This window comes from Papilio polytes, unplaced genomic scaffold, assembly GCF_000836215.1.
Source record: "Papilio polytes unplaced genomic scaffold, Ppol_1.0 DF824325.1, whole genome shotgun sequence".
Lineage (NCBI taxonomy): Eukaryota > Metazoa > Arthropoda > Insecta > Lepidoptera > Papilionidae > Papilio > Papilio polytes.
Genome location: NW_013524879.1, coordinates 331,595 through 356,568, shown reverse-complemented (window position 1 = coordinate 356,568; position 24,974 = coordinate 331,595). Strand labels below are relative to the sequence as shown.

At 31.4% G+C, this 24,974-nt stretch overlaps 4 protein-coding genes across 8 annotated transcripts in view; 2 read left to right on the top strand and 2 right to left on the bottom strand.

Moving 5' to 3' along the window:
* LOC106100285 (uncharacterized protein YacH-like) overlaps positions 1-7,485 on the top strand; it is a 24,997-nt gene extending 17,512 nt beyond the window's left edge. For 2 of the 3 annotated variants that reach the window (XM_013279101.1, XM_013279118.1), the window contains 3 exons: positions 1,000-1,113; positions 6,221-6,475; positions 6,735-7,485. In XM_013279101.1, coding sequence (XP_013134555.1) covers positions 1,000-1,113; positions 6,221-6,475; positions 6,735-6,848 — 483 coding nt within the window. In that variant the 3' untranslated portion in view covers positions 6,849-7,485. The remainder of the gene's footprint in view (positions 1-999; positions 1,114-6,220; positions 6,476-6,734) is intronic. The other variant, XM_013279110.1, reaches the window with a different exon arrangement.
* LOC106100271 (gastrula zinc finger protein XlCGF52.1-like) lies at positions 2,167-9,008 on the bottom strand. 2 transcript variants are annotated; one of them, XM_013279088.1, is made up of 10 exons: positions 8,749-9,008; positions 8,602-8,668; positions 4,888-4,942; positions 4,364-4,390; positions 4,256-4,276; positions 4,139-4,165; positions 3,635-3,706; positions 3,471-3,491; positions 2,674-2,730; positions 2,167-2,386 (listed from the first exon to the last, which is right to left on the bottom strand). In XM_013279088.1, the coding sequence occupies exons 3-10, from the start codon at positions 4,901-4,903 to the stop codon at positions 2,316-2,318; spliced, it is 312 nt and encodes a 103-aa protein (XP_013134542.1). In that variant the 5' UTR covers positions 4,904-4,942; positions 8,602-8,668; positions 8,749-9,008; the 3' UTR covers positions 2,167-2,315. The 2 variants fall into 2 exon arrangements, with proteins under 2 accessions (XP_013134542.1, XP_013134534.1); XM_013279080.1 differs by lacking the exons at positions 2,167-2,386; positions 2,674-2,730; positions 3,471-3,491; ... (3 more) ...; positions 4,364-4,390; positions 4,888-4,942 and having other exon boundaries at positions 7,561-8,668; positions 8,749-8,981.
* Positions 9,009-10,909: 1,901 nt separating this feature from the next.
* Positions 10,910-18,585, bottom strand: LOC106100128 (PR domain zinc finger protein 5-like). 2 transcript variants are annotated; one of them, XM_013278881.1, is made up of 3 exons: positions 18,093-18,585; positions 16,202-16,960; positions 10,910-12,633 (listed from the first exon to the last, which is right to left on the bottom strand). In XM_013278881.1, the coding sequence occupies exons 1-3, from the start codon at positions 18,369-18,371 to the stop codon at positions 11,185-11,187; spliced, it is 2,487 nt and encodes an 828-aa protein (XP_013134335.1). In that variant the 5' UTR covers positions 18,372-18,585; the 3' UTR covers positions 10,910-11,184. The 2 variants fall into 2 exon arrangements, with proteins under 2 accessions (XP_013134335.1, XP_013134327.1); XM_013278873.1 differs by lacking the exon at positions 10,910-12,633 and adding an exon at positions 13,793-15,731 and having other exon boundaries at positions 18,093-18,584.
* A 520-nt stretch (positions 18,586-19,105) lies between these two features.
* LOC106100113 (thyroid receptor-interacting protein 11-like) overlaps positions 19,106-24,974 on the top strand; it is a 35,286-nt gene continuing 29,417 nt past the window's right edge. Inside the window, exons 1-2 of the mRNA XM_013278854.1 lie at positions 19,106-19,508; positions 24,058-24,111. Coding sequence (XP_013134308.1) covers positions 19,338-19,508; positions 24,058-24,111 — 225 coding nt within the window. The 5' untranslated portion in view covers positions 19,106-19,337. The remainder of the gene's footprint in view (positions 19,509-24,057; positions 24,112-24,974) is intronic.

Below are 24,974 nucleotides of genomic sequence, written 5' to 3'. Positions count from 1 at the left end.
AAAAAAAAAAACAAAAGTAGCCTAAGCGTTCTTCCAGACTATCCTCTACATCTATAATAATTTCATCGAAATCCGTTCAGACGTTTAGGCTACAAACTCTAACAAACATCCATCCATCCATCTAAACTTTCGCATTTATAATATCAGTATGAAGCATAATTTATTTACTTATATCAAGACACGTTTAAATCAGAACGAAGAAAAAGCTGTATTCAAGCAATCGCCTGTCCATTTAGTATAGATCATTGGATACAATGTAAATGTATTTTTAATTCAATTGTGTTAAATAAAGAACAAATAAGCTTTATCTATGGCATCTATATTAAAGTGTTAACAATACAATAGTCTGACCTTGTATTGTCCGTCAATAAAATTACAAACCGTGAAAACCTAATCTTATTTATGGTTGTAATACATTTAGCATTGTCTTATTGGATTTTTATGTCCTTCTGTAAGAATTGTTTGCGAATATGTAGATGCGATCTCTGAGTCTATCACGAATTTTCGTATGACAGTAACGAGAACGTATTCGTTATCGTATCATTTGCATGAGATTTGTTGGTGTAATTTACGCCCGGTAGCGTATAGTGACGATTTTACTAATAATAATAACTAGCTTTTACCTGCGACTACGTCCGCGTGGTATTTAACAAAATTTAGTAACCTATGCGTTCATCCATATGCCAAATTTCATCCTGATCCGTCCAGCAGTTTAGGCTACAAACTCTAACAAACATCTATATGTAAACTTTTGCATTTATAATATTAGTAAGAAGTAAGATTAGATAGATTAACCCTGTTATGTGGTTTTTATTTAAACTTATAAGCAACTTGATTCTTAAGTCAGATATGATTTTTTTTAGCTTAATTATTCAGTAATTTAAAAATAGGAGAATTTTGTAACACTACATGCTTATAACTAACAAGAGATGTATTTATTACGATTTAAATTCATCAAACAAACGATTTTATCTTTACAATTGGTTTTCTCTTTATCAGAAGCCTCCACAGCCGCCTGTGACGTCACCACCACACAGACCGCAGCCTTATTTACCTCCCGTAAGCACAACTAGACCCTTCCCTAAACCGCTGCCAACACCCAAACCGCATGGGGTAAGTTAATCTATACTATTATAATAAAGCGTAAACACACACTTCTTTGTTGCCTAAGATGTAGCAATTACCGCATATATTTGAATTATTTTTTTTAATAAAAAAGCCTACACTTACGTCACGCTATATGTTTTCACGCCATTAAACTTAGGGTTCAAATGTTTTGAATAAATCCCTAAGGTGGGAAAGAGGCCATAAGTTGCTGCCAACATCAAGGAAGCAAGGTTGCCATGGTTTGTCATGTCATGTCATTTTTAAATATGCAATTGATAATTTGACACATGTAAACAATAAAATAAAATTATCATAATTTTATGCGGATGAAGTTACATAGGAACAGCTAGTTTCTTTCACAAGACAAGAGCCCGGGTGGCTCAGGGGTTTGAACTCTTGACTTGTGATCCACAGGTCCTGGGTTCGAATCCCGCTGTTACTAAACTTTTTTTTCGATTTTTCAAATTTCATACCGCTTTATATTTTCAGTCTCTGAAATCTGTGAATTTCCACTTCAGGAAAAATTGCTTTGTTCTTTATGAGACAAACTACGCCTCTTTGGGTGCAAACGAAAGGCATATAACAATATAAGGACTTTGTTTTGTACAGATACGTTTGTAACTTGTATTGATTATTGTTCCGCGTCTCGTTTTAAACTCTTCAAACGATTGTAGTTTTTAAATTGGAACACCGAAAGTTACCCCGATGGTACATAATTTAATTTACGTTCTTACGGTGAAGGAAAACATCGTTGTGCAAATATAGGCGAAGATATTTAAAGATATGTGTGAAGTCAACCCTTAGTGCAGTTTGACTATAGCCTAAGTTACCCCTAACTTAGGGAAGGCTACCTCTCAGTGAAGACGTATAGTGAGGTGATGATGTACATAGTGGTACAAGCAGGGAAAACAATTACTTTGTACATAACTTTTACCTACCTTTTACTTATATTAAAGAGAAAATATGTAAATAAAAGACAGGGATATTATGTAAATTAATGTAATTTAATAAAATCATATTTAGAGCGAGACGCACATCTTTGATTAAACTATCGCACAACGTTGTGCGATTTTTTCGCAGCCAATTCAACTGTTTTGTTGCACAACTACAATTCGGGTTGTGTGCGCTCGATATAAGCTCATAGAAATCGAACTAGACTAAATAATTGTGCAAAAGTTCAGTCAAATCTGTGCGAACGCTCTTTTTATTCAAGCGTCATCTATGTAATGGTCCGGGCCGCTGCCGGTAGGTGGCGGTTTGTACATTTTGGGTCCGCCATCTGAAAGTAAATGGTAGAATTCGTTTGAGATATCAGATTATTTTTGATAAATACGTACTTATTTCAATTCCAAAGCATTCTTGCTTTCTGTGCTAACAGTTTCCGTAAAACCAATAGTTAATGGCGTAAGTAGATTTTGCCTAAGATTTCGTCTGCACGGAATTAAAAAAAAAATAATTTAGTTTGTTAGTAGTCTATGTTCTTCCAGAGATTCGTTAAGTGGTTTTGAAGCTTTATAGTAACATCCATACATCCAAACTTTCGCATTTATAATATTACTATTTTACTTTCGTTTGCTGAATCCACGTCTTCTGCGGTCAATTTGTTAGCTTCTGGCTTGTCATCTAAAAACATATTAAAAATCTATACTATTATAATAAAGCGTAAACGCACACTTCTTTGTTGCCTAAGATGTCAGCAATTATAGTATATTTATGAATAATTCTTTATTTAATAAAAAGCCCTTCACTTTCGTCACGCCTAAGGCTATATATTTTCACTTTATTAAACTTAGGGGTAAATAATTTGTATAAAAACCCTAATGTGAGAAAGAGACCGTAAGTTGCTGCCAACATCAAGGAAGCAAGGCTGTCAAGGTTTGTCATGCCATGTTATTTTGACATTTGCTATTGATAATTTGACAAATGTAAACAATAAAATATTTCCCCACGGGAACAGCTAGTTAAAAATAAAATTACAATTGCGTACAAAAAAATGTCTTAAACAATGATTTACTAACCTTCCTCACTATCTGTAGGATAAAAAGATCAATAAGTTAAAATATTAAAATTTGTTACTTTTAAAAGTACACAAGTACATTAATGTAATCCCACAAAAAATGTAAAATGTAAAAAACTGCTTAGTCTCGCTTTCCATACAAAAATGTGTTAGATGTCATGTAAAACCTAGTCATTTTAGTTAGTGTTTATTATGAAACTTGGCAATTACAGGGCGCCATCATTTTGCTCACCAAATTTATTTTGAACACCACTTGCTCTTTATTCCATTTCTAGCTAATCCTAAGCATAGCTATCGAGAATAACATATTTTAGTTTGAAAATCAATCGATCAGATTGTTACTTACTTGGGATATAATTTGGATCCGCTGTAAAAAATATCAAATTCACTAAACATTGTTTTTTACAGATTATATAATTCATTGAAAAATAAAAAAAAGTAATTCGCATTTTAAACTGTTTATCAGTATTTACATCATTGTTTATTGTAAATAATAAAAATTCAAATTACTTGTTATTGGCTGAGTAGTTGTGCATTTTGTCACAAGATGGCGCTCTGGCTTCTTGTTAAGAGGATAACGCGCTAAAATGATTGTCACATTTTATTGGTTATATTTTTATCTAAATATATACTATTATAATAAAGCTTAAACACACACTTCTTTGTTGCCTAAGATGTCAGTTATTACAGCATATTTTTGAATATTTCTTTTTTTTAATAAAAAGCCCTACACTTACGTCACGCTTTAGGCTATATGTTTTAACGATATTAAACTTAGGGAGTAAATATTTTGGATGAAAGCCCTAATGTGGGAAAGAGACCATAAGTTGCTGCCAACATTAAGGAAGCAAGGTTGTCATCGTGTCATGTCAATTTGACATTTGTAATTGATAATTTCACAAATGTAAACAAATTTATAATTTCATGCGAGTGAAGCCGCACGGGAACGGCTAGTAATTTATAATTATCATAATTTAATGAAGAAAAACTTCTAATAATTGAAAATTTTCTTACATCGCTTCATGTCACTGTTTTCTACACCTGTAAAATTATTAATATTTTAAAACGTTTTACAACTGTTAAAAAAAACAATTTAGTTACATCATTCTAGATATATGTAGAATAACTTACTTGATAACCGTTCACCGTACTCTTAAAAAAACAGACTTAAATAAACTTGAGTAGAAATTTAAAAAGTATAGAAATTAATAAACCAAAACTCTTCAGTGACAAACTTACCTACGTCATTCATTTTCCATCTATTTGCTGTTAAATAAATATTTACATTTTAAGAGTTATTTAGAAATGCATAGATTACCCGCCGTAAATCTCCTTCGAAATATATCGTGGGCCTTTAAGGGCTCAATGGCCACACTTTACCCTTTCATTTACCCTTAAGGCCAAAGACATAAGGCCCTTCACATAAGCTACAAGGGCTTGCTATTAATCCAAACCAAACGAGTCCATACAACAATTTGATCGAGTATTTTCAAAAATCATTTTAGACGAGAGTATTTTAGTACGACTAAATTACTAGACTAATATGAACTAAGCAGTAAATTGCGCAGTTTTCAAATATCTTGAACGCTTTTAAGGTAGGGCCAGTTCGTAATTTAAAATTGTTTTCACATTTTTTTTTGATGATTGAAACGAAATTTTAATGTAACGCAGCGCGCTGATGACTTTAGATAAGATATTTGAAAAGAACTATAACCTAGTTTATTTATTATAATTACTATGACGTGTATATTTCTTTTACTTACACATTAAAACTTGCATTTCGTTGGCACCACAAAGATATATAAATGCCACGATGACCTAGAAAATAAATTGAAATTATTTGCCCCTTTCTTATTATTAAAGTGTGATGATCTTCTTACTAATATTATAAATGGGAATGTTTAGATGGATGAATGTTTGTTAGAGCTTGTAGCCTACACTCGATGAATTTTAGCTTAGATGCATAGGGACAGTCTGGAAGAACAAATACGCCACTTTTTTATTTAATTTCTCGCTGACGTAGTCATTGTCAAAAGTTACAGTTAAATAGAAATTTTTGATAAAAAAAAAACTTTTTTTTCATGTTCGAATCAAACTATAGTTCAAAATTAGCAAGCTGTAATAAATAATGAATTTATGATTCTTAGACAATTTATAGATATTTTACAATTACCAGTCGCATCTCGTATTAAAATATAACACCAAATAACATCAAAGCAGTTCGAACTATCGACATTTCGTTCGTAAATATAATCGTTAACTTTTGTACATTTACGATACAATTCCAATAGATTTTTATTGATCTAAGTGTTGTAAAAACACTATAAAAGGCTGGTATGTTGATGTTTTAAAAACTATAATAAAATTCAATCTAAAACTTAATCTCTACTATGAAGTAATTCTTGGGGATTCTATAGTCGGTTTTTATTTCATATACCATGACTATGGTACTGCTATATGGTACTTGAGACTTCAATGTGTGCAAAAACGTTAAACCGACTATAGCTTTTAAGATAGAACATTGTAGTCGGGGAAAATAAGGGGGTTCCACTTTAAAAGCTACAATAATTTGAACAGTTTGAAACGAGACGCGGAACAAAAATCACAACACAGCTTATAAATGTGTCTGTACGAAAAAAAGTCGGTAATACACGGCTAGATTCTTTTTTTATTATCATTTGTATAAGGTATAAGGTGGCAAACGAGCAAGCGGCCATCTGAATCCACCGAAATGGAAAGCGACCGCTGCCTATCTGCAATTGCTACATCTGCAACTGCAGATGCGTTGCCAACCCTTAATTGATGGAGGAGGAGACGCGGATAAGGACATTTCCCCTTCAAATCCAGTTTTCCTTCCCATCCTTTCCTCTTAAGAAAAGAGTGGAAAGGGAAAGGGACTAAAATCTATCGTTTGCACTCACTGCTATCTAGTTAGTACCTTGTAAAGCGGCGTTTGTCTTGTTCATTGCGGTATTATTATTCTTGGTCATTGTAGATATCCACGGTGTTTCACTAAAGTGGATATCTACAAATGTACGTCACGAGGATATGTTAATAAATTATTTGCCTCATAAAATGTACTTATCCTTCCTTCAGCAGCCAGACCATCCCCACGAGCATCATGATCATCACGACCACCACGATCACCATGACCACCACGACCACCACCACCACGAGCCCGGTATGCCGTTCGACTTCGCATACGCAGTGAACGAGGACGGTAATGACTACAAGCATAACGCGGTGTCTGATGGTGATGTGACGCGGGGCGAGTACAGAGTAGCGCTGCCTGATGGTAGAGTGCAGATTGTGAAGTACACAGCTGACTGGAAGAACGGCTTCAACGCTGATGTAAGTTAAAACACTTCTGATTACTCTGTTTTAGCTAATTCGAGTTGTTTTAGGCAGAAGAATATCTCTTACCTCTAGCTAGAGTTACCTGATAGTAATAAAAAAGTATAAAATTCGCATATGTTTTTGTAACCTCTGAGATTTTAATTTTTCGAGATCAAATTATCGTCTAACTAAGGGTGGACCGAAGGCTACGAGTTCTAGATAATATAAATGATAAAACAAGCTATCAATTTATTTTTTTCTTTTTCTCTTCCAGGTTTCATACGAAGGAGAGGCCAGGTATCCTGAACCAAATACCAATTCGATCAGTGCGCCAAACCAAGGCCAGGCATACTTACCTGCCAACCAAGGAGGTGGTTACAAATATTAAAAATAAAATAAAAAAAAGCAGGAAAAAAGTGATCATATATTTGGTTTTGACAAATAAGGTTACTCTTAATAATGTTGTTATTGTGAAAAACTTAATATAAAAGCAAATTTGTATTTTTTTAAATTAGATGATGGCAACATTTAAATTAAGTTACCAATAAAGTTACCATAATTTAAAATATACGTGCAATTGTTTATTATCAAATGAAAGTTTATTCTAATATTTCTCTATTTCTAATACATTTTGTGTAATAAAATATTTATCATGAGATTTAAAATAGTGTAGGTATAGTTAGGTTGTCTTTTTTTTGTTTAAAATATTATGTACAACGAAAATCCATATTTATTTGCAAAACATATTCTTATTGCATAGTTAATTACAACTATTAAATGAAAAGGAATAAAAGGAAAGAATAAATCTATAAACAAACACATTTTTAATAGATTTGAGTAAATATTTTAATTAAGTAAAAATGATTTTTACACTCCTGTGTTTCTATTTTCTTGATCTTGTTAAAAATTTATTGATTTATATTTAAAATACTCATTTTACCACACATTTCTATAGTTTATTGTGAACCGTGTGAAATAATGTCCTTTTGTACCTTATTTTGTAATAAAATTATTTTACTTTTAAATGTTTCGTTTTATTTCCTTTTGAGATTATAAGAAAAGTTCTCGAGACCGAAATAATAACAAATATTGATATATGGTTTACATTGTAAGGGAATAAATAACAATATCTATTTTTGAGAGTATTTAATTTCATAAGTGTGGGTTACATTGCCAAAAAATCTGAAATAAAATGTTTATTTGCACATTTTAGTTTGGTAATACAACTGTGTTGTAAAATTTATGGTTAGATACATTTATGTCAAAGTTACTATCAATTTTGAAATGGTCAGCATGAGAATTTTTTACATGTCTATTCAATTCATTTCTCAAACTGTACTTTTTGTCACAGAATGTACAAGCTTCAGTTTTTTCCATATGACTTCTTTTAACATGATGACTCCTTCTTCCGGATGTAACGAATTTTTTCTTACAAATATTACACTCATATGGTTTTATATTATTATGGAGTCGTTGATGGTTAATCAATGTTTGCTTATACAAAAAATTTTCACCGCAAACATCGCATGTTTTATTTTTAATCTGTGAATGGATTTTGACATGTTCTGTCAGATGACTTTTTTTATAAAAACCTTTGTCACAAGTTTCACAAACATAAGGCCTGATATGCAAATGCATTTTATTTATATGAGCTTCTAAAGTATTTTTGTTTAAAGATTGATATTTACAATTAAGGCAGTTATAGTATACTTTGTTACGCACCCTTTTAATATTCATTTTATGTCTTTTTATATGGATTCTGTAATATGAATGGCTTTTTAATGTTTTGAAGCAATAAGGACATTCTATTTCTTTATGGCAATTACTATGAGCTCTCAATGAGGTTGGTGTTTTGAATGTTTGTCCGCAAACATCACAAACTGTAGCATTGCTATTGTTATTATGAAAACAATTTTTATGGTCTTTTAATAATTCATTTGAGTTAAACTTTATATCACATTTAGTACAATTAAAAGACTTTTTACGCCTCTTTGTTGGTTTTTTCTCTTCTATTATTTTATGTTCAGGTTCATTTATGTTTAAGAATATTTCATTCTTATTTTCTGTGTCTATCTTTTTAACTTTGCTGTCAAGATTTTTGATGATATTTTCGAGTATTTTTATATTATTGTTGTACTTACGCAACTTAAGGAACATTTTTAATAACAGATTTGTGCATTCTTCACAACCTTGGTCAAATATAAACTCCTAAAAAATTAATCAACATAATGAATTATTTTACCTAAAAAAAGTTAGCTTTTGTACCGTGGTCTTATCTCAATACTTACATGTGAAGGGAATAGTTGTTTCATTATTTCCGTTAAAGATATTTTTAAATTGAAGCAATCATCAGAAATATCTAATTCAGAATGAATACTTAAAAGACCTTTGCTTTGTCTTTTTAAACAAAGGAAACAAACATAATTGCTATTAGAATATAATATAGTATGTAAAATTTTAGTTGCATCTACCATGTTGTAGTTCATGTTTAAAAATTAATAAAATCACAAGAAAACAATAATATGTCGTAAAATTAATGACAGTGACATCTGAGTCTGACAACCAATGATGCCATAGGAAATCCGATGCAACAGTTGTGTTTTTTCTAAGTGGTAGATTACGGTAGGATTTTTTTGCAAAAACATATGTCTATTTTCAAATCTAAGCTAATACTTTAAACAATTTAATTTTACGGTCCTTAAGATTGGCAATTCAGAGATCTCATTCGGGTTTCTTTTAAATCATGTCATATCATATAAATATTAAAAATGCGAAAGTCACGATGCATGAATGTATGTTTGTAAGCGCTTGTAGCCTAAACGGTTGAACGGATCTCCATGAAATTTGGCACAGGTTTAGACAATAATCTGGAAGAACCACATAGGCTACTTTTTATCCCGGGAGTAGTTACGGTTTCCGTGGGGTTCATTAATTTCGTTTTTTAATGTTTACTCGATCATTCTGCAACGGTTCAACATATCTTAGTGAAATTTGGTACAGATATAAAACAAAGTCTGGAGTACACATGGGATAAGGTTCATTCCCGAGAAATCTCCGGTTCCCAAAGGAAACGTAGCTTTTTGTTATTTATATAATTCGTATGTTCGTTCGTTCTTATACCACGCGGACGATGTCAGGGGCAACAGCTTGTTATTAAAACCTAATGCAATCAGTGTACTGCAAATTACTCACGTTCATTTAATTAGATTACTAGTGCGTGGGATTAAGGTTGAATAAAATGAACAAGTTAGTGTTAAGCATTATATTTCAAATTAAAAAATAAAACTAACTATCTACTTAACTTCATTAACTATAATTACATTGCATATCTCTAATATTTAACGTATTCATAATTATCTAAGCACTCGTAATATAAACTATATTAAAAATTAAATTTATGTAAATACAACATACAAAAATAACTCCTGAAAGACTTCGTAAAGGAATAAAGAGAATTTTACACAAGTAGTTAGAAAGCCAAGCCTAAAATTAAATAAGGGTATTTGTAAACCTTAATAAATAAAATAAATTTCATTTCATTTATTGCAAATCTTCGTCTACCCTCAAATATTAAAATGATAAACTACCCCAAACAATATTGCTTCAAGTTTAAGGCCTCATTAACTTAGTTTTTCTTGCTTTAGCAAGGTTTTTAATGCCAAAGTTATTAAAATTAATTTTAATAAGTAGCGTCCACTTTCATCTGTACTAATAAAATAGACAAGTTGTTGCTCTCGACTCCGTCCACGTGAAATTGAAAAATACTAAAAAAGCAAAAGTATATATGTAACTCAATGATAACAGAGCTTTTCAATTATGATTTTTTGAAATCGTTCCAGTAGTTTTTGAGTTATTTCAATGAAAAAATACAAAAATTTATAAGTTAACATAGAAAAGATTTGTATTTTCGTATCTATTAGATTAACGTAAAAACTACTGGGCTGATTTTTAAATTCGTCCACAATTAGAAAGGTTATCTGGGAGTAACATAGGCTGTGTTTTTACAATACTTTTTTACGTGGACGAAGTCGCGAGCAACAACTAGTAATATATGTAATATACATAATTTTTATTAAAAATATGTCAATACTATAATCAACATTTTGTTAGACTACAGAAAAATCTTATACATGCATATTTAATTTACGAAATATAACATTTCATATAGTTACATTTAAACATAGTTACTGCATTATTTACTTACATATATCTATTGCAATTTTCATAAGCAAGAAATACCAGAAGATATGTACTACATAAATGAGGTCAACATTTTGAACAACTTCAAGAAACCATACTATAATATACATACATGCAATTTAAAATATTTTTAACTAAAACTTAGAGTGTACACCTTTGACTAAACTATCGCACAACTGTTTAGTCTCGCTTTGATTCCTGAGCTTATATGAAGTACAGGACTCGAATTTTAGTTGTGCAACTAAACAGTTCACAATAGTTGTGCGATTGTCGATTGTTTCCCTCTCTTAATGTAATAACAAATAAGCTATTTTATTTATTATGCTTTGGATTGAGCTGTACACAGTCCAACATAAAATAAAAAAATTATCGCTTCCAACGAGTATAACACCAAACAGTAATGATCTCTCATTTCATACAAACCGGATGTGGTATTAGATCCTATAAACTGGTTAGTACTTTTTGATTTTAACTTGCTTTTTATCTTCAACACTATTCGCACTTTAGCACCATATTAAATACACTTACATAGCATTATGTGCCACATTAACATGGGCTTTAAGGTCCAATTTTCTATTAAACACTGATTTGCAAAGTCTGCAACAATATTTACCACCATGCAATTTCTTCATATGCTTTTGTTGTCCCGTTTCCGAATAAAAAGATTCTCTACATATTTGACAATGATGAGGCTTTATACCAATATGTTTCCTGACATGAGAGACTAAATCTCTTCTGCATTTAAATATTTTGCTACAAAATTCGCATGTCTCTTTAGTTCGGTAACTATGTAATTTCTTGTGACTGCTCAGATTATGTTCAGTATAAAATTGTTTCTCGCACATATCGCAATTGTACGGTTTTATCTGTAAATGCGACTTATTCACATGTAGTGAAAGTTCATTTTCGCTTGAGAATTCTCTTTCACAGAAACTGCAAGTTTTTGACCTTGAAAACTTGCGTCCGTTGAATTTGTACGCATGTCTTTGGAAATGAATGTCAAAAGTGTTCTGAGATTTGAATAATTTGTCACATAACGGACATTCTTTCTTTATATGTGTTTTCTTATGTAATAAAAACGACTTTTTATTAGCGAAACCTCGTCCACATGTATCACAAACACTATAATCTTTTTGTATATCTACGTGAACCATTTTCACATGTTCAAATAGATGAAATTTAGATTTAACAGATTCATAGCAAATGTTGCAACTAATTTTCATATTAATATGCTTCAAAATATGATTCTTGAGGAAATAATCAGAGATGAAATGTTTACTACAGAATGGACATGTGAAATTCTGTCTGCGGAATTTCCTTTTAGGTTTGGGTTTCTTTTTAAATGTTAGAAATTCACTACAAATGTCATTTAATGGAGATTCATCTACATTTGAATAATTAAAATCGTCATTATCTTTTTCTATGTCACTTGATTTTGGAGAATTTTCTAAATCGCTCATTGCTGATTGTTCTATTTCACTTGTTATAGATTTTTCATCACTAGTTGGCGAAAGAACTTCAATATCCTGATATCCATTAACAACCTTATTATCATCATCTACAATTCCTTTATCCTTTTCAGTATTAACTGGATATAGCATTTTCTTCAAATCATCAAATAACACTGTCCCGATTTCTTCGTCATCAGTATTCTCTGATTTTGACCTTTCTTCAGAACTTTCTGTATCTATTCTAAATTCATCTTCCAATATTTCTATTTTCAATTGCGATTCCTCATCTTCGTCGTTAAATTTCTTATCTGTTATGGGAAGGATTGTTTCCATAGCAATTTCTACCATTACATTATTCTCTGGCTCGTCTATTCTATTTAAGCTGTCTAACATATGACTAACACATACATTTAATCTATTTCTAATATATCTAATCTTATTTATAAATATATATGAAGTTAATGCATGATTAAAGCATTTTTCGCATATTTTTGTCCCAGTGTAGTTATGAACTGTATTCATCTGCAACAAAAATGAAAACTCTCTTTTAAATAAATATATAAAAAGCGATAAAAGCGCTTACACTAAAAGCACATTGATTTATATATTTACAACCATTTTGTAATTCATAACAAAAAAACTAGTTCAAGTAAGCAATTTTAGATCAAAGAAAATTAATTTTTTCTTTACATCTTGATCTTTTCCCCTACGTTTTAAAAATAAACAATAACTTGTCTTTTTGTTTTTTCCCTTGGGTGTGTTTTAAAGACGTTATTAAACTTTTGAAGCTTACTTAGTATTTTTATTAAATAACGATTTACTTAAATGGGAAAAAGTATTATTTTTTAACTATTTAGTAAATAAATAAAACAACAGAATGTGTTTTATTCTTTATTTAAGTGAATCCAATCATTAAATTATACAATCACGAAATTAAATGTTTTACACGAAAACTAAAGAAAAAAACCTTAATACTAAAAATTACTTTCCTTATATTTAACTATTAATGACACCTAAAACCACTACCTACTTATATAGTATTTTTTTCTAGTGAATGAATAAAAATGAAATACAATCAAAGCTTGGATACGTCAAATGTCATATAACTAATATCATATAAGTCCTACAAAGCATTATATGTTTTAAGTTCAAGTAATTAAATTACAATACTAGATTATATTTATGAGAGAATTACAATATTGGAAAAGCGGGTATAATTAATGAATTCTTATACTAAAGTCTGGCTTAAGCCAAAAGTGAATCAACTTTTTTATAATAATTGTTTTAAGCACTAACACTAATGAATAAAATAATTTGCAAATTCTTTGCTTAATGATAAATGATCAAAGTCATAAAACATTCTTACAATACAAGAGAAAAGTTACTGGAAAAAAAGTAAACAATGAAAATACTTCTAATCTTGCTCTATGACCATGACGAACTCCGAGCACATGGCCGCGTCCGCACACCGTCGGTTCTCAAATAGAATTGACAGTTTTACAAGATGGCCGCTCTACCGGTGCTCGGAGTTCGTCATGGGCATATAGTAAGCCTACATATTTCTATAAGTCAATAATGGATGTAACAAGTAAATAAAATTAGTCGAAACAAAAAATCTTTATCTTTCATATTTACTTTGAAAACAAAAAAATAAAGTGAGTAGTCATAAAATAATATAAAACAAAAGGTGGGTAGTTAAAAAATGTCTATCTTTTCAATTGTTTTTCTCTTCTATGTCTCATATTTTTTAATATCTTCCTTGGTTTGTTATTACTATCTTGAGTACCGATATTAAAACTGAGCGATGTTAACTGTGTGGGTGACATTGTTGAAATGGGACTGAAATTCTGCATTACTGGAGGCGTGAAACTTTGCATCGTCGGTGTGAAAGTTGAACACGACCCGAAATTAAAATTCACACTAGGCATAACTGGTTTAATTACATTGTTATCAATTTTTCCAAAGTTGCCAATAATACTGTCGAATTTAGTAACATTTCCGTCAACTTTGGGAATGCTTGTATCAAATTCAGCAACATTTCCACCAAATTTAGGAACATTAACGTCGAATTTGACGTTTCCGTCAAATTTGGCAACGTTTCCTGCGACTTTTGCAACATTGCCGTCGTCGAAATTTACATCCATTTGCTCTTCGTTTTGTGGTTTAATTTCTTTTGTGTCAACTTTTACAACATCAGCTACTACTTCTATGTTTGGTAAAGAAATATTTGGAATCAAATCATTTTTAACAACTTCAACTTTATTCTGTTCTTGTTTATCTTCTTTAGTTATTTGTTCAGTGTTTTCGTTTTCTTCTTTATTACTTGTGATAATATAGTTGTTATTTTTGACAGCATCTGATTTATTCTTATTACGCTTAGGTGTATATTCGCATTTCGTAAAATTGAAACTAAAATTATTCACATTATCTTGCATCCTTTTCTCACCACAACAGAAACATTTTTCTCTGTTATCATTATTAGTTAAACAGATTTCACATTGCCATTTCGATTTCTTTACAATTGGGAGTTCAATTTCATGGTCAATTTTTCTCTTTCTACTTAGCATGGGTTCTTCATCTTCAGTATTTACTTTTTCATTTAAGACTTCCTTAGATACAATTTTTCTCTTCCTAGTTATGATTTCTTTAGTTTCAAGATTGACCTTTGTAATTGGGAGGATTTCCTCAGGTTCGTCAACTAGGATATCTTTTTCATGTGCGATATTTTTCTTTGAAATTGTGAATTCCTCGGATTCAATTTTTCTCTTACGCGGCTTGTCTTTATCAGATTTATCATTTATCTGTGGTATTGGGATAGCTTTCTCAGGTTCAAGATTCTGTTCTTTTTGGATATTCTCATTATCATTATTTTCCTTTGCAATTCCGATGTCTTTCTCGGGTTCAACACTTATTTTTGGAATTGGGTCGGTTTCTTCAGAGTCTTGAAGATCGGGAATATCTGTTTCTACAGTTTTATCAGTTTGTTCCTTACAATAATTGCATTTTCCTACTTTACCAAATATCCAACACTGTTTGCAAGTCTTCATTTGTGTGTTTTCATTTTCTTCATTTATGGTCTCAGATGAGTTTGTAGATACATCAGTATCCGATGTTAATTCAATACATTTCTCGCACTGGGGCTTTTTTAATATCGAACAAGTTATACATAAAATGGGAACTGTAGATATCCCACTATCAGGGTCTATTTGTATGGAGTCTTCCTGTCTTATGTCAATGGATGGCATATCTATCTGTCCCTTGTCTTTTACTTCACAGGAATTGTCAGAAATCTTTATAGGATTAGCAAAAGAAAATGGGAATCCAGCTCCATCTTTACCAACATGTAGGGATGATTTATCAACAGATTTACTTTTCTCAAATGTTGAATTATCTGTCTCGTCTAAGTCAATAATTTCAGTGGTTATTTTTATAGGATTTGAGAAAGAAAATGTATTGTGAGTTATAGTAATCAACTTCATTGCTACATTAGCCCTTTTTGTTACTTTATTTATGACATCAAGTTTTTTATTAGCTCTCTTATTTGTTTTGGTAATTCTCCTGGTAATCGCTATTCGATTTGCTTGCTTGGGGACGAGGAATTCATCGAATTTGTGCGATTTCTAGAAAAGGATTAGAAAATCACTGCAACAATCTCCACAAGAGGCAAAGTTTACATGATTAAAATAATTACACTTCAGGACTTTCCTTTTATCATATGTATAAAATGTACCCACAAATATAAAATATGTGAAGAAATGCTTTATAATTAGCGCAATTCAATACATTAATCATAAATCAATAATAGAATTTGTAATTTTGTTGTGACACTTGAATTGTCATACAAAACTTCAATTTGAGGTTAAAACATCAATCATAAAAATAGTTGACATTGTATAGAAGTTGTCAATTTCTGACTAAGTGTGGTACAGAACCAAATAATGCAAAATCTATAATAAAATGTATTATCTAATTATTAATAATACTACTGAATAATAAAAGTAACAAAAATATCTTTGTTTTTTTAAATAATCCTAACATTAAGCAATATATTGTGTGTTATCTTAAAGTAAAAAGAACATAATTTACATACCTCTGGTATAGTTGATGTTAAGACTGTAGCCACAGTCAACTCTCCGGATAATTCTGGATATCCTCCATGTAAAGATAAAGTTTCATTTAATTGTGTCATACTATCTCCTTTGTCCAAACAAACACCGCACAGATTGTCCATTTTCTTCTCAACTAAATGTTCTAGAACACTCTTAAACTTGTGCTTTTCAATGTGTTGTAAATAATTATCTAATTCCTCAAAAGCAGTACCACATTCTTTGCATTCAAAATGTTGTTTATCTTCATTAGTTTTATTGTTTCCTTTAACATGAAACTGTTTAATATGTTTTTTGTAATGTGAAAGCTTCATAAAAGAGTTCCCGCAGTATTTACAGTTGTACCACATTGATTTCGGATGTATTTTCTCATGGTTAACCAGAGATTCAACGTTGGGAAACACTTGCCAACATTTAGGACATTCCAGTTCATTTATTTGAACTTCATTACCATTTATGAGTGATGAGCCAGAATTTACTATATTTATTATTGGATCTGCGTAGTTAATGACATTTTTATGTTCTATGTGTATTATATTGTGGTTGGGATTTAATTTTTGTCTTCCCCTCCTCTTCACTCGTTCGAGAGGGTCTAGTTTATCGAATTTCTCATTGATGTCAATGAAGCAGTTACGTATCGCCCGTTCGGCTCGTTCACACTGCTGTGTAAATAAGTAACAATTGATTGTTCTATCGAGGCATTTTCCGCAGATTTTATTTGGGAAATTAGGGTCATCCGATATCTGGAATGAAAATATGTTGATTTCATTTTTTGTGTGAAAATACTGTAAAAGCTAGCAACACAAAATATTACATAAGTCATAAAAGACATACTAATTGTGATTTGCTTACAAATAACAAGTTTATAACACACATAAAAATATTTTTCAGTATGAACAATTATAATTCCAAAACCTGCATATTTTTTTTTTATAACATAAGGTAGCAAACGAGCAAGCGGCCACCTGAATCTATCGAAATGGAAAGCCACCGCTGCTCATAATCATCCACAATTGCAGATGCATTGCCTACCCTTAATACTAAGGAGGAGATGCACATAAAGAGGTAATTTTCCCTTCCTACGCGTCTCCTCCACCATCAAAGCCACTTTTCCTTCCCATCCTTTCCTATTAAGAAAAGGGTGGAAAGGGAAAGGGGCTAAAATCAGGCTTCCAGCACCACACTCATGAGACGAAACGCGGAATTGCTTCCACTTCACGCCTGTTTTCTGCGTGGTTGTGGTATTACAGCCCATTCGTGCGAAGATGTTAAAGCTGGCTGTACCACTGTGATAATTGTACCATAATTAAATTTCAACTCTAAAAATCTAACATTTTACTGATTTCCCTGTAATTTATTGACACACATTCTCATTTTATCACATATCTAATAAGAATGACACAATATTTATAATTCATTCTAAACTAACATTAATTTAAGAGTCGAGAGTGAAACTTGTATTTTATATGCTTTTGGAATTTCACTTCTCATATCCACGGTGTTTTTTTTATGTAGGACAAGCAGGCAAATGAACAATGGATTACTAGATATCAATTGATTCAACGCCCATGAACACCTGCAATGCCAAGGGAACTGAAGATGCCCTGCCCTTAAGGGAGGAATGTGCTCTTTACCCTGATATACATGTACATGAACATGTATACTCTATGACACATGAAAAGAGGACAAATTGAATAACACCTCACTTGTTCAAGAATGGTTGTCATTTAGGTTATAGGCTATCATAATGGAGTCAACATACAAACCCACATCCATAAAAACAATACCCTCGCTGTCAGTAAAATCAAAATTATAATATTTCTAATCAAAATTATAGTATCACTAATATTAAATGTCTATGAATATGAAAACAACCTGAAATGGGTAGAAGCTCGCTAACATGTCCCGTATGGCGACTTGAAATATTGCTCCAGAATTGGCTACCTCTAAAATCTCGTCTAATTCTGATAAAGAGGTCGTCGTGGTTAAGCAAAACCGACAGACCCTTCTCTTCAATGATCCTTGCAACAAATACTTCACGGCTTCTTTTGTCGTCAAAGGTTCACATTTTATATCCTTAGGATTCGAAACTTTCCAACATTTCGAGCGAGAATATGTTTTTAGGCTAACGGTGTTTGTTAGTTTTGGCTCCATTTTTTTCGCTTTCAATTAAGATCATAAATTGAACCGTCACTGTTACTTGATGTTTATATAAATATAGTATATAACATTTAATGGTTACCTAATTCAAAAAAACCTCGGATAATCTCTAAATTGTGAAGAAATTAAAGGAAAATTTAACGAAAATGACACTGTCAAACTGCTACCAGCGCTTGTTCGACAGCCATCATGGCGCCCGCCAGCGTGACGCAACATCCACAGACTTCATAAAGCGTTTTGTTGGAAAATGCACTGACCTATTTTCTTATTTTATTACTTAAAAACAGAATTACTGTCCCATTTGATTATTTTTAAATTGCCGTTTTAATTTCATAAGTCTTACAATTTGCATTTATTGAACGAGAATGATTTTAACATTCGTTTTTATTATTCAAAAGCATGGATTATATTTTTACCTCCATGTTTAAAAGTTAGAATAAGCTATACTTTTTTAAACCAAAAACATGCCACCCCTCCATCCCTAAGTTTCCTGTTTAGGTACTTAATAATGTATTACAAGTTTTCGAAAATTATCGTTTAACTCAATTCAAAGAAAGGACCAAGGACACCACCAAGAACAAGACACCACATAAGAGAAACACCTGTACCATTCAATTTTTGCTGATCTTACTTTAAACGGAAAATCAGAAAATACATTTTCAATTTAATTGAAATATTAATTCAAGTCTTAAATTGAATACAATTTACTTTTATATCGTGCAATTTCAGTTTTTATATGTACACAACAACTGAAATGAAAAGTGGAACCTTGAAATGAAGCGGAACAATTGATTTTAAGAAATAACAAACGTCAACTTGTTTTGCCAACTGGACAAGTCCTGTCAAATGCAAAAAAATGTTATTTATTTATTGTTTACATCCTTTCAAACATAACATTTTCCTAGTGAATCTACTCATCTGAATTCCTGTTTTATGCTACAATAGTGTCCTTCATACAAAATGTCGTGGCTGAATTTAAATCAAAGTTTTAATAGTTTGAAGGGACAGATTACAAATTTTGCTTCGGAAGTGTTATCCGAGAATACGACAGACGATATTGATTCAGAAGAAACTGGAATAAGCTCTTCGTTCAAGGAACTTGAAGAGAAATGTAATACCCAGCAGTTAGAGGTCAGTGTATAAAAATTACATTTATGTAATTATGTATCTTTGACAGATGTTGTTTAGGTTATGTTTTTGTAATTGTACAGTCTATTTCTAATTAAACGATTTGCCATTGAGCTGACCGCTAAATGGACATTCATTAACAAGAAGCAAGATCTTTTAGAAATACAGTCGCAACAGAATAAGCGAGAATACAAGGAACTGCGACATTTTTCTTTTTCCAAAAGGTCTCTAAACTAAGTTTCTTGTTTATGGAGGTCATCCGTCGGAATGGACAATGATTCGCTTCTACAATTTTCTAAGTTATGGAGTTTTCATTTAACCAGGCTAGCCCTAATTTATAATTATTTTTAAATATACAAAGTTACTTTATCTTAACATACTTATGGCGAGCTGTAAACAACAAAGGGAACTGTGTTCCAATAGTTTAAACACTAAGGCTAAAGTCAAGCCAAGCCTTAATTCAGGGTGACAAGGCCTTAGTCCACCTAGATAACTCAGTGCGGGTTGACTTGTTATACATATCTTGGAATATCTCCGCAGATAAATATGGGCATGTGGGAAACAACACAACGTTTTCTTTCACTATAAAACACAAATATATGTTCATAAGAATGGATAATCAACATATGTTAGTACATGCTAGATGTAGAACAAAGTATCAGTAGAATGTTGTTTCTATTGTTACATAGATGGCGTTATTCTCAAATTAAAATAAAATATTTTTCAAGCTTTCATATAAAAGTTGTTTTTGAAAGGATTTTAGTGTGTGTAGTTTTAGTTTTCTTTGAAATATAAATTTAATGTAGAATTTTAAAGGTTATTAAAACATTAAAATACTGCAGCTATAGAGTATAAACCTTAAAAGGCAAACATAAATTACTATGTACTATATTTCTTAAAACAGAATAAAATTTATAACAATTGAACTGTACAGTTAAAACACAGATATATGAACACAAAACAGAAAACTGCACAGGTTGCTGACAGTTCAAATCATGAATTTCATATACAATATTAAACAAAGAAATTGTCTAAAAAAAATAAATTTGATTTCAACTTGAGTTAACAAAAGAAAACATTGTTTTGTAGGAAAAAAATATGTATATAGGGTCAGTGAATTTAATGTTAAAAATAACCTCAAAATCGTAGTATTAATATAAAACCGTTGAAGCTAAACTAGTTTGGTGCATGTTGGAGTTATCGAGATAGACTGTGCAAACACTGATATCATATCTACCCCACGGGCATTACTGGGAATAAAGGTGTGTGCACACTGCATACTTAGGGCCTACTCACACATCCACCTAAATACCATGTGGTAAGCTTACCTCCATTACAGAAATATTTTACTAGCTGTTGCTTGCGACTTCGCCCGAGTGAAATTAAAACATAATCTTACTAATATTATAAATGCGAAAGTTTGGATGGATGGATGGATGTTTGTTAGAGTTTGAAGCCTAAACGGATGCTCGGATCTTGATCAAATTTGACATATAAATAGAACATTGGCTACTTAATTTTGTTTTTTTTTTTAATTTGATGCGGATGCAGTCGTGGGCAAAACCTTTAAAAAATATTACTTATGTTACTCACAGATAACATAGCTTTTTAATGGTGAAAGAATTTTTGAAACTGTAGTTTTGAGTAATTTAAATACATACAAAAATACAAATCTTTCTTCTTTATAATATGGATTAATTTGAAGTTACTTAAGGCACTTACTTGCTAGAATGGCATAGATAGTTCTGTACCCATTTCTATTAAATGACTCGAAATTAGCGCGGTTTTCAAAATTCTCTTGAAATTATATGTCATACGTAGGAGCGTCTTTTTAACGCTCATTCCTGGCGCTTATTAACCAGACATAATTAAATGAATGCTTCAAAATAACTCTTGTTTAGTGGATCCAGTGCTTAGTATAACTATATTGCTTCCTGCTATTGGAACGCTTTTTTAACGCACTTTAATAAGCGTCTATGTGAAAGAGGCTTAAGATATCAATCATGAACTTTTATGGAAATTAATATTGCTTTTTATTACAGAAATTTTCGTATGAATGAAGCTAAAATTAAGATTTGTATAAAATTCGATATCTGAAACACTGATATAAAGAATATTACTATCTCAGTTTTTTCAAGCAGATTAAGTGAAACGGCAATGTTTTCTAACGGAATTTAATTGCATAAGTACTTACAGAATTAATCAAGATACTCACAAAATTTTTTTCAAAACAATTTTTTCACATTATTTTTTTTTAAAAAACAAATTTTTCACACTATCACTTTTTTATTTAACAATTGGAACCTTCTAAATATCATTTTATTATATTAGGAATTGTTTTTATAAATGTATCAGAATTAAAACAATGAATTGTTATGAAACTTATAATGGTGTCATTGCGTAATAAAAAAAATCGACTACCTTCATCCCAAATAGAAAACGGAAAGATTTGTCAATCGTTTAATCTGTTATTGTAATCTTTTGTTCCAGATACAATGTAAATTTTCTGCCACTATTATTTATGTTATGCCATTTTTTATTCCCTACCTGACGTTTTTTTTGTACATATTTATCGATTTTTTTCGTGTTAATAGTATGGAGTCTGATTTGACTTTTTAGGGATAACAGTTTTTGAACGGTTACAGTTATGCGAATGGTCTTTCTGATCGTGAAGTTGAGAAATTATTGTTTTGGCAGTAATTAATGAATGGATCATATTAATGAAAAAAAAGTTATAGACTAGAGTATATAGACTAGACATAGTGAACATTTTTTCACAGATAACTTCTTTGACAGGTACTATGTTAGTTGTCAAGTTTAGTTCCACCTCGTGTCTTTGTCGACGTGTATTTCTTTTGTAATAAAATAAACTAAACAGTATCACGAAATAAAACAAACGTTTAAACTTTATTTAGTGACATCTATTGGCAATTAGTTTCAAAACAATCTTACTACTTACTACAAATACGAAAATTTATATGGATGGATGTTTGTTAGAGTTAGTAGCCTAAACGGCTGAACGGATTTCGATGAAATATGGTATGGATGTAGAGGATAGACTGAAAGAACACATAGGCTACTCACTTTTTTTTAATTCCACGCTTACGGAATCGCGGGAGAAAGCTAGTAAATTACATTGACACGTGGTTTTGAGGATCAATGAATAGATAGCGTTAGTAAGAATTAAAATATAACCAAATAAGGTTTATTTAATTAAAAATTAAATGTGTTCGCTTTTTAGATTGCCGGTTGTTGTAATGATTGTGCCTTTGTAAACTCTGCCTACCCCCTTATACTTACCCCCTTATACTTATACTTGGGCGTGAATATGTGTTGTTTTTTAAAAAAATATAAGCAATGACGCATTGGCAAGGAATAATCGTCGGGGAACGATTGAATTTCAAATGAACGTAGCGATTTGAATACGCACACCAATAGGTCACACCGGGAATGTATTCATATTAGTCGGTTAGGGTAGCTATGGTTTTTGGAAATTGTTTCCGGATTCGATTTGTAATATAACTTAAAAAATAAATACCTCGTACTCAGGGGTGAAGATTTTAACCGCGATCGATCCTCGAAGACCTAATAATAGTAGACATATTTTTTTGCTCTTACACTATTGTTTAAATACATATAATTAATAATTTAATCAAATTCAGAATCATTTATTAAATTCAGTATTGATGACAATGTTACTCTAGTTTTTTTTTTCTTAAAACAGATATTCAGATTAAGAGTTGGCATATAGTTTTTATTAAAATCATGTCTTGGAGATTAAAATTTTAATTACTTTTCAAAAATGTCTTCGAAAACTTTGTAATGTGGTACATCTAGTTTGCCGTTCGTAACATAGCGGCGGCCATGTTTGACTTGTGACTTGAAATTTATCATTTTCGTTGCATCGACTTCCGGAGTTAATATGTTACATTTACATGGGACTGTATGTATCGTATGACTTTGCTTCCTATTTAAGTAACAAAACAGACCGCAGTAACGCACTACTAAAAGCCAAAAGAAAAGGCAATTTCCAACTAAAGCTATCTACAAACTAACATACTATAATTTGCGGTTTGCCCAAACTAAAAATACAAGAAATCAAGACATTCACCTTTTGAAAAGTTTAAAATTAAAAAAAAATAATGCCATGCCAGACTCTTTGCAAAACTTTATATTTGTGTGTGTTTTTTTGTATGAAAAGGGGCAAACACAGGTATATCGACGCCCATATACCTAATTTTAGTCCCTTCACTTGGGATGGGATCCTTACTCGTCCATACATATCTATCAGCCGTCATATCTGAATCCACTCCCTTCTTAAGCATATCTTTCACACAATCCATCCATTTCTTCGGATTTCTACCTTTGTAGCCATCCACATTCAATCTTAACACTTTCTGGTTTATGTCTCCATCCTCTCGTCGCATAACCTGTGCGTTTACCCCCTTATGTTATGAAAACAAAGACATCAGCAATATTAGAAGAATTACAGATGCGTTGCGGCCTTTGAGAAGGTTGCTTAAAATTAATATTGAATTTATCTGTTTCGCAGATAGCAGCTCTAAAGAAGTTAAACGATGAGTTACAAGCTACGCTACAGTCTGAGGTAAGCTATATGTCGCTTGTCTAGAGGAAAACTTACTAAAGTTTGCAGTATTTAAGAAAAAGTACATCTATATCTATACTTTTATACTAATATTATAAAGAGGAAAGATTTGTATTTTTTGTATGTATTGAAATAACTCAAAAACTACTAGGCTGATTTTAAAAAAATCTTCCATCTAGTAAGATACTTTGTCTGTGAGCATTTATCTAGATGGATGGATGTTTGTTAGAGTTTGTAGCCTAAACGGCTGAAAGGATTTCGATCAAATTTAGTATAGATGTAGAGGATAGTCTGGAAGAACACATAGGGTACTATTTTTTTTTTCAATTCCACGCAGATTAAGTCGCGTGCGAAAGATGGTAGGCTATTTTGTTTTAATTTCACGTGGAAGAAGTCACAAGTAACAATAAGTTTCAACAATAATTTACGATGGGACTAAAATTTTCGGACTGTATCAAGCAAGCTAGATCAAGCTGTTGGAACAGACATGTAAATGCTTTAACTACTTGCACGCCAGTTTTACTGCCATGTGTATTCCCATATAGTTTTGATGGATATCCAAAAATTTATTAGTTTCTTTTGTCGCTTATTTTCTCTGTATGCTCGATATATTAAAACATGTAGATATATTTGTGATATGCATGACTTAAGGAGAGAAATACACATACCAGTAAAATGGTATAGTACTGGCATAACCAATAAAATGTCAACGAGATCGTATGAGAAGAGTTGAGTATCAAAATTCGAATCCCCCTTCGATCCTTCTCTCGACTTAATTTCACTTACGTATCATACAAGCTTGCATGGCAGCTATATGTGTATGACCCTGACCTCCGTGATTCGATTCCGGGAAGACGGTAATA

Coding starts and splice junctions, on each gene's coding strand:
- LOC106100271 (XM_013279080.1), bottom strand. CDS start 8,946: ATGAACTACAACATGGTAGATGCAACTAAAATTTTACATACTATATTA. Junction 8,669..8,748: donor AACAACTATTCCCTTCACAT/GTAAGTATTGAG, acceptor TTAATTTTTTAG/GAGTTTATATTTGACCAAGG.
- LOC106100128 (XM_013278873.1), bottom strand. CDS start 18,371: ATGGAGCCAAAACTAACAAACACCGTTAGCCTAAAAACATATTCTCGC. Junction 16,961..18,092: donor CGAGCTTCTACCCATTTCAG/GTTGTTTTCATA, acceptor TTTTCATTCCAG/ATATCGGATGACCCTAATTT. Junction 15,732..16,201: donor TAACATCAACTATACCAGAG/GTATGTAAATTA, acceptor ATCCTTTTCTAG/AAATCGCACAAATTCGATGA.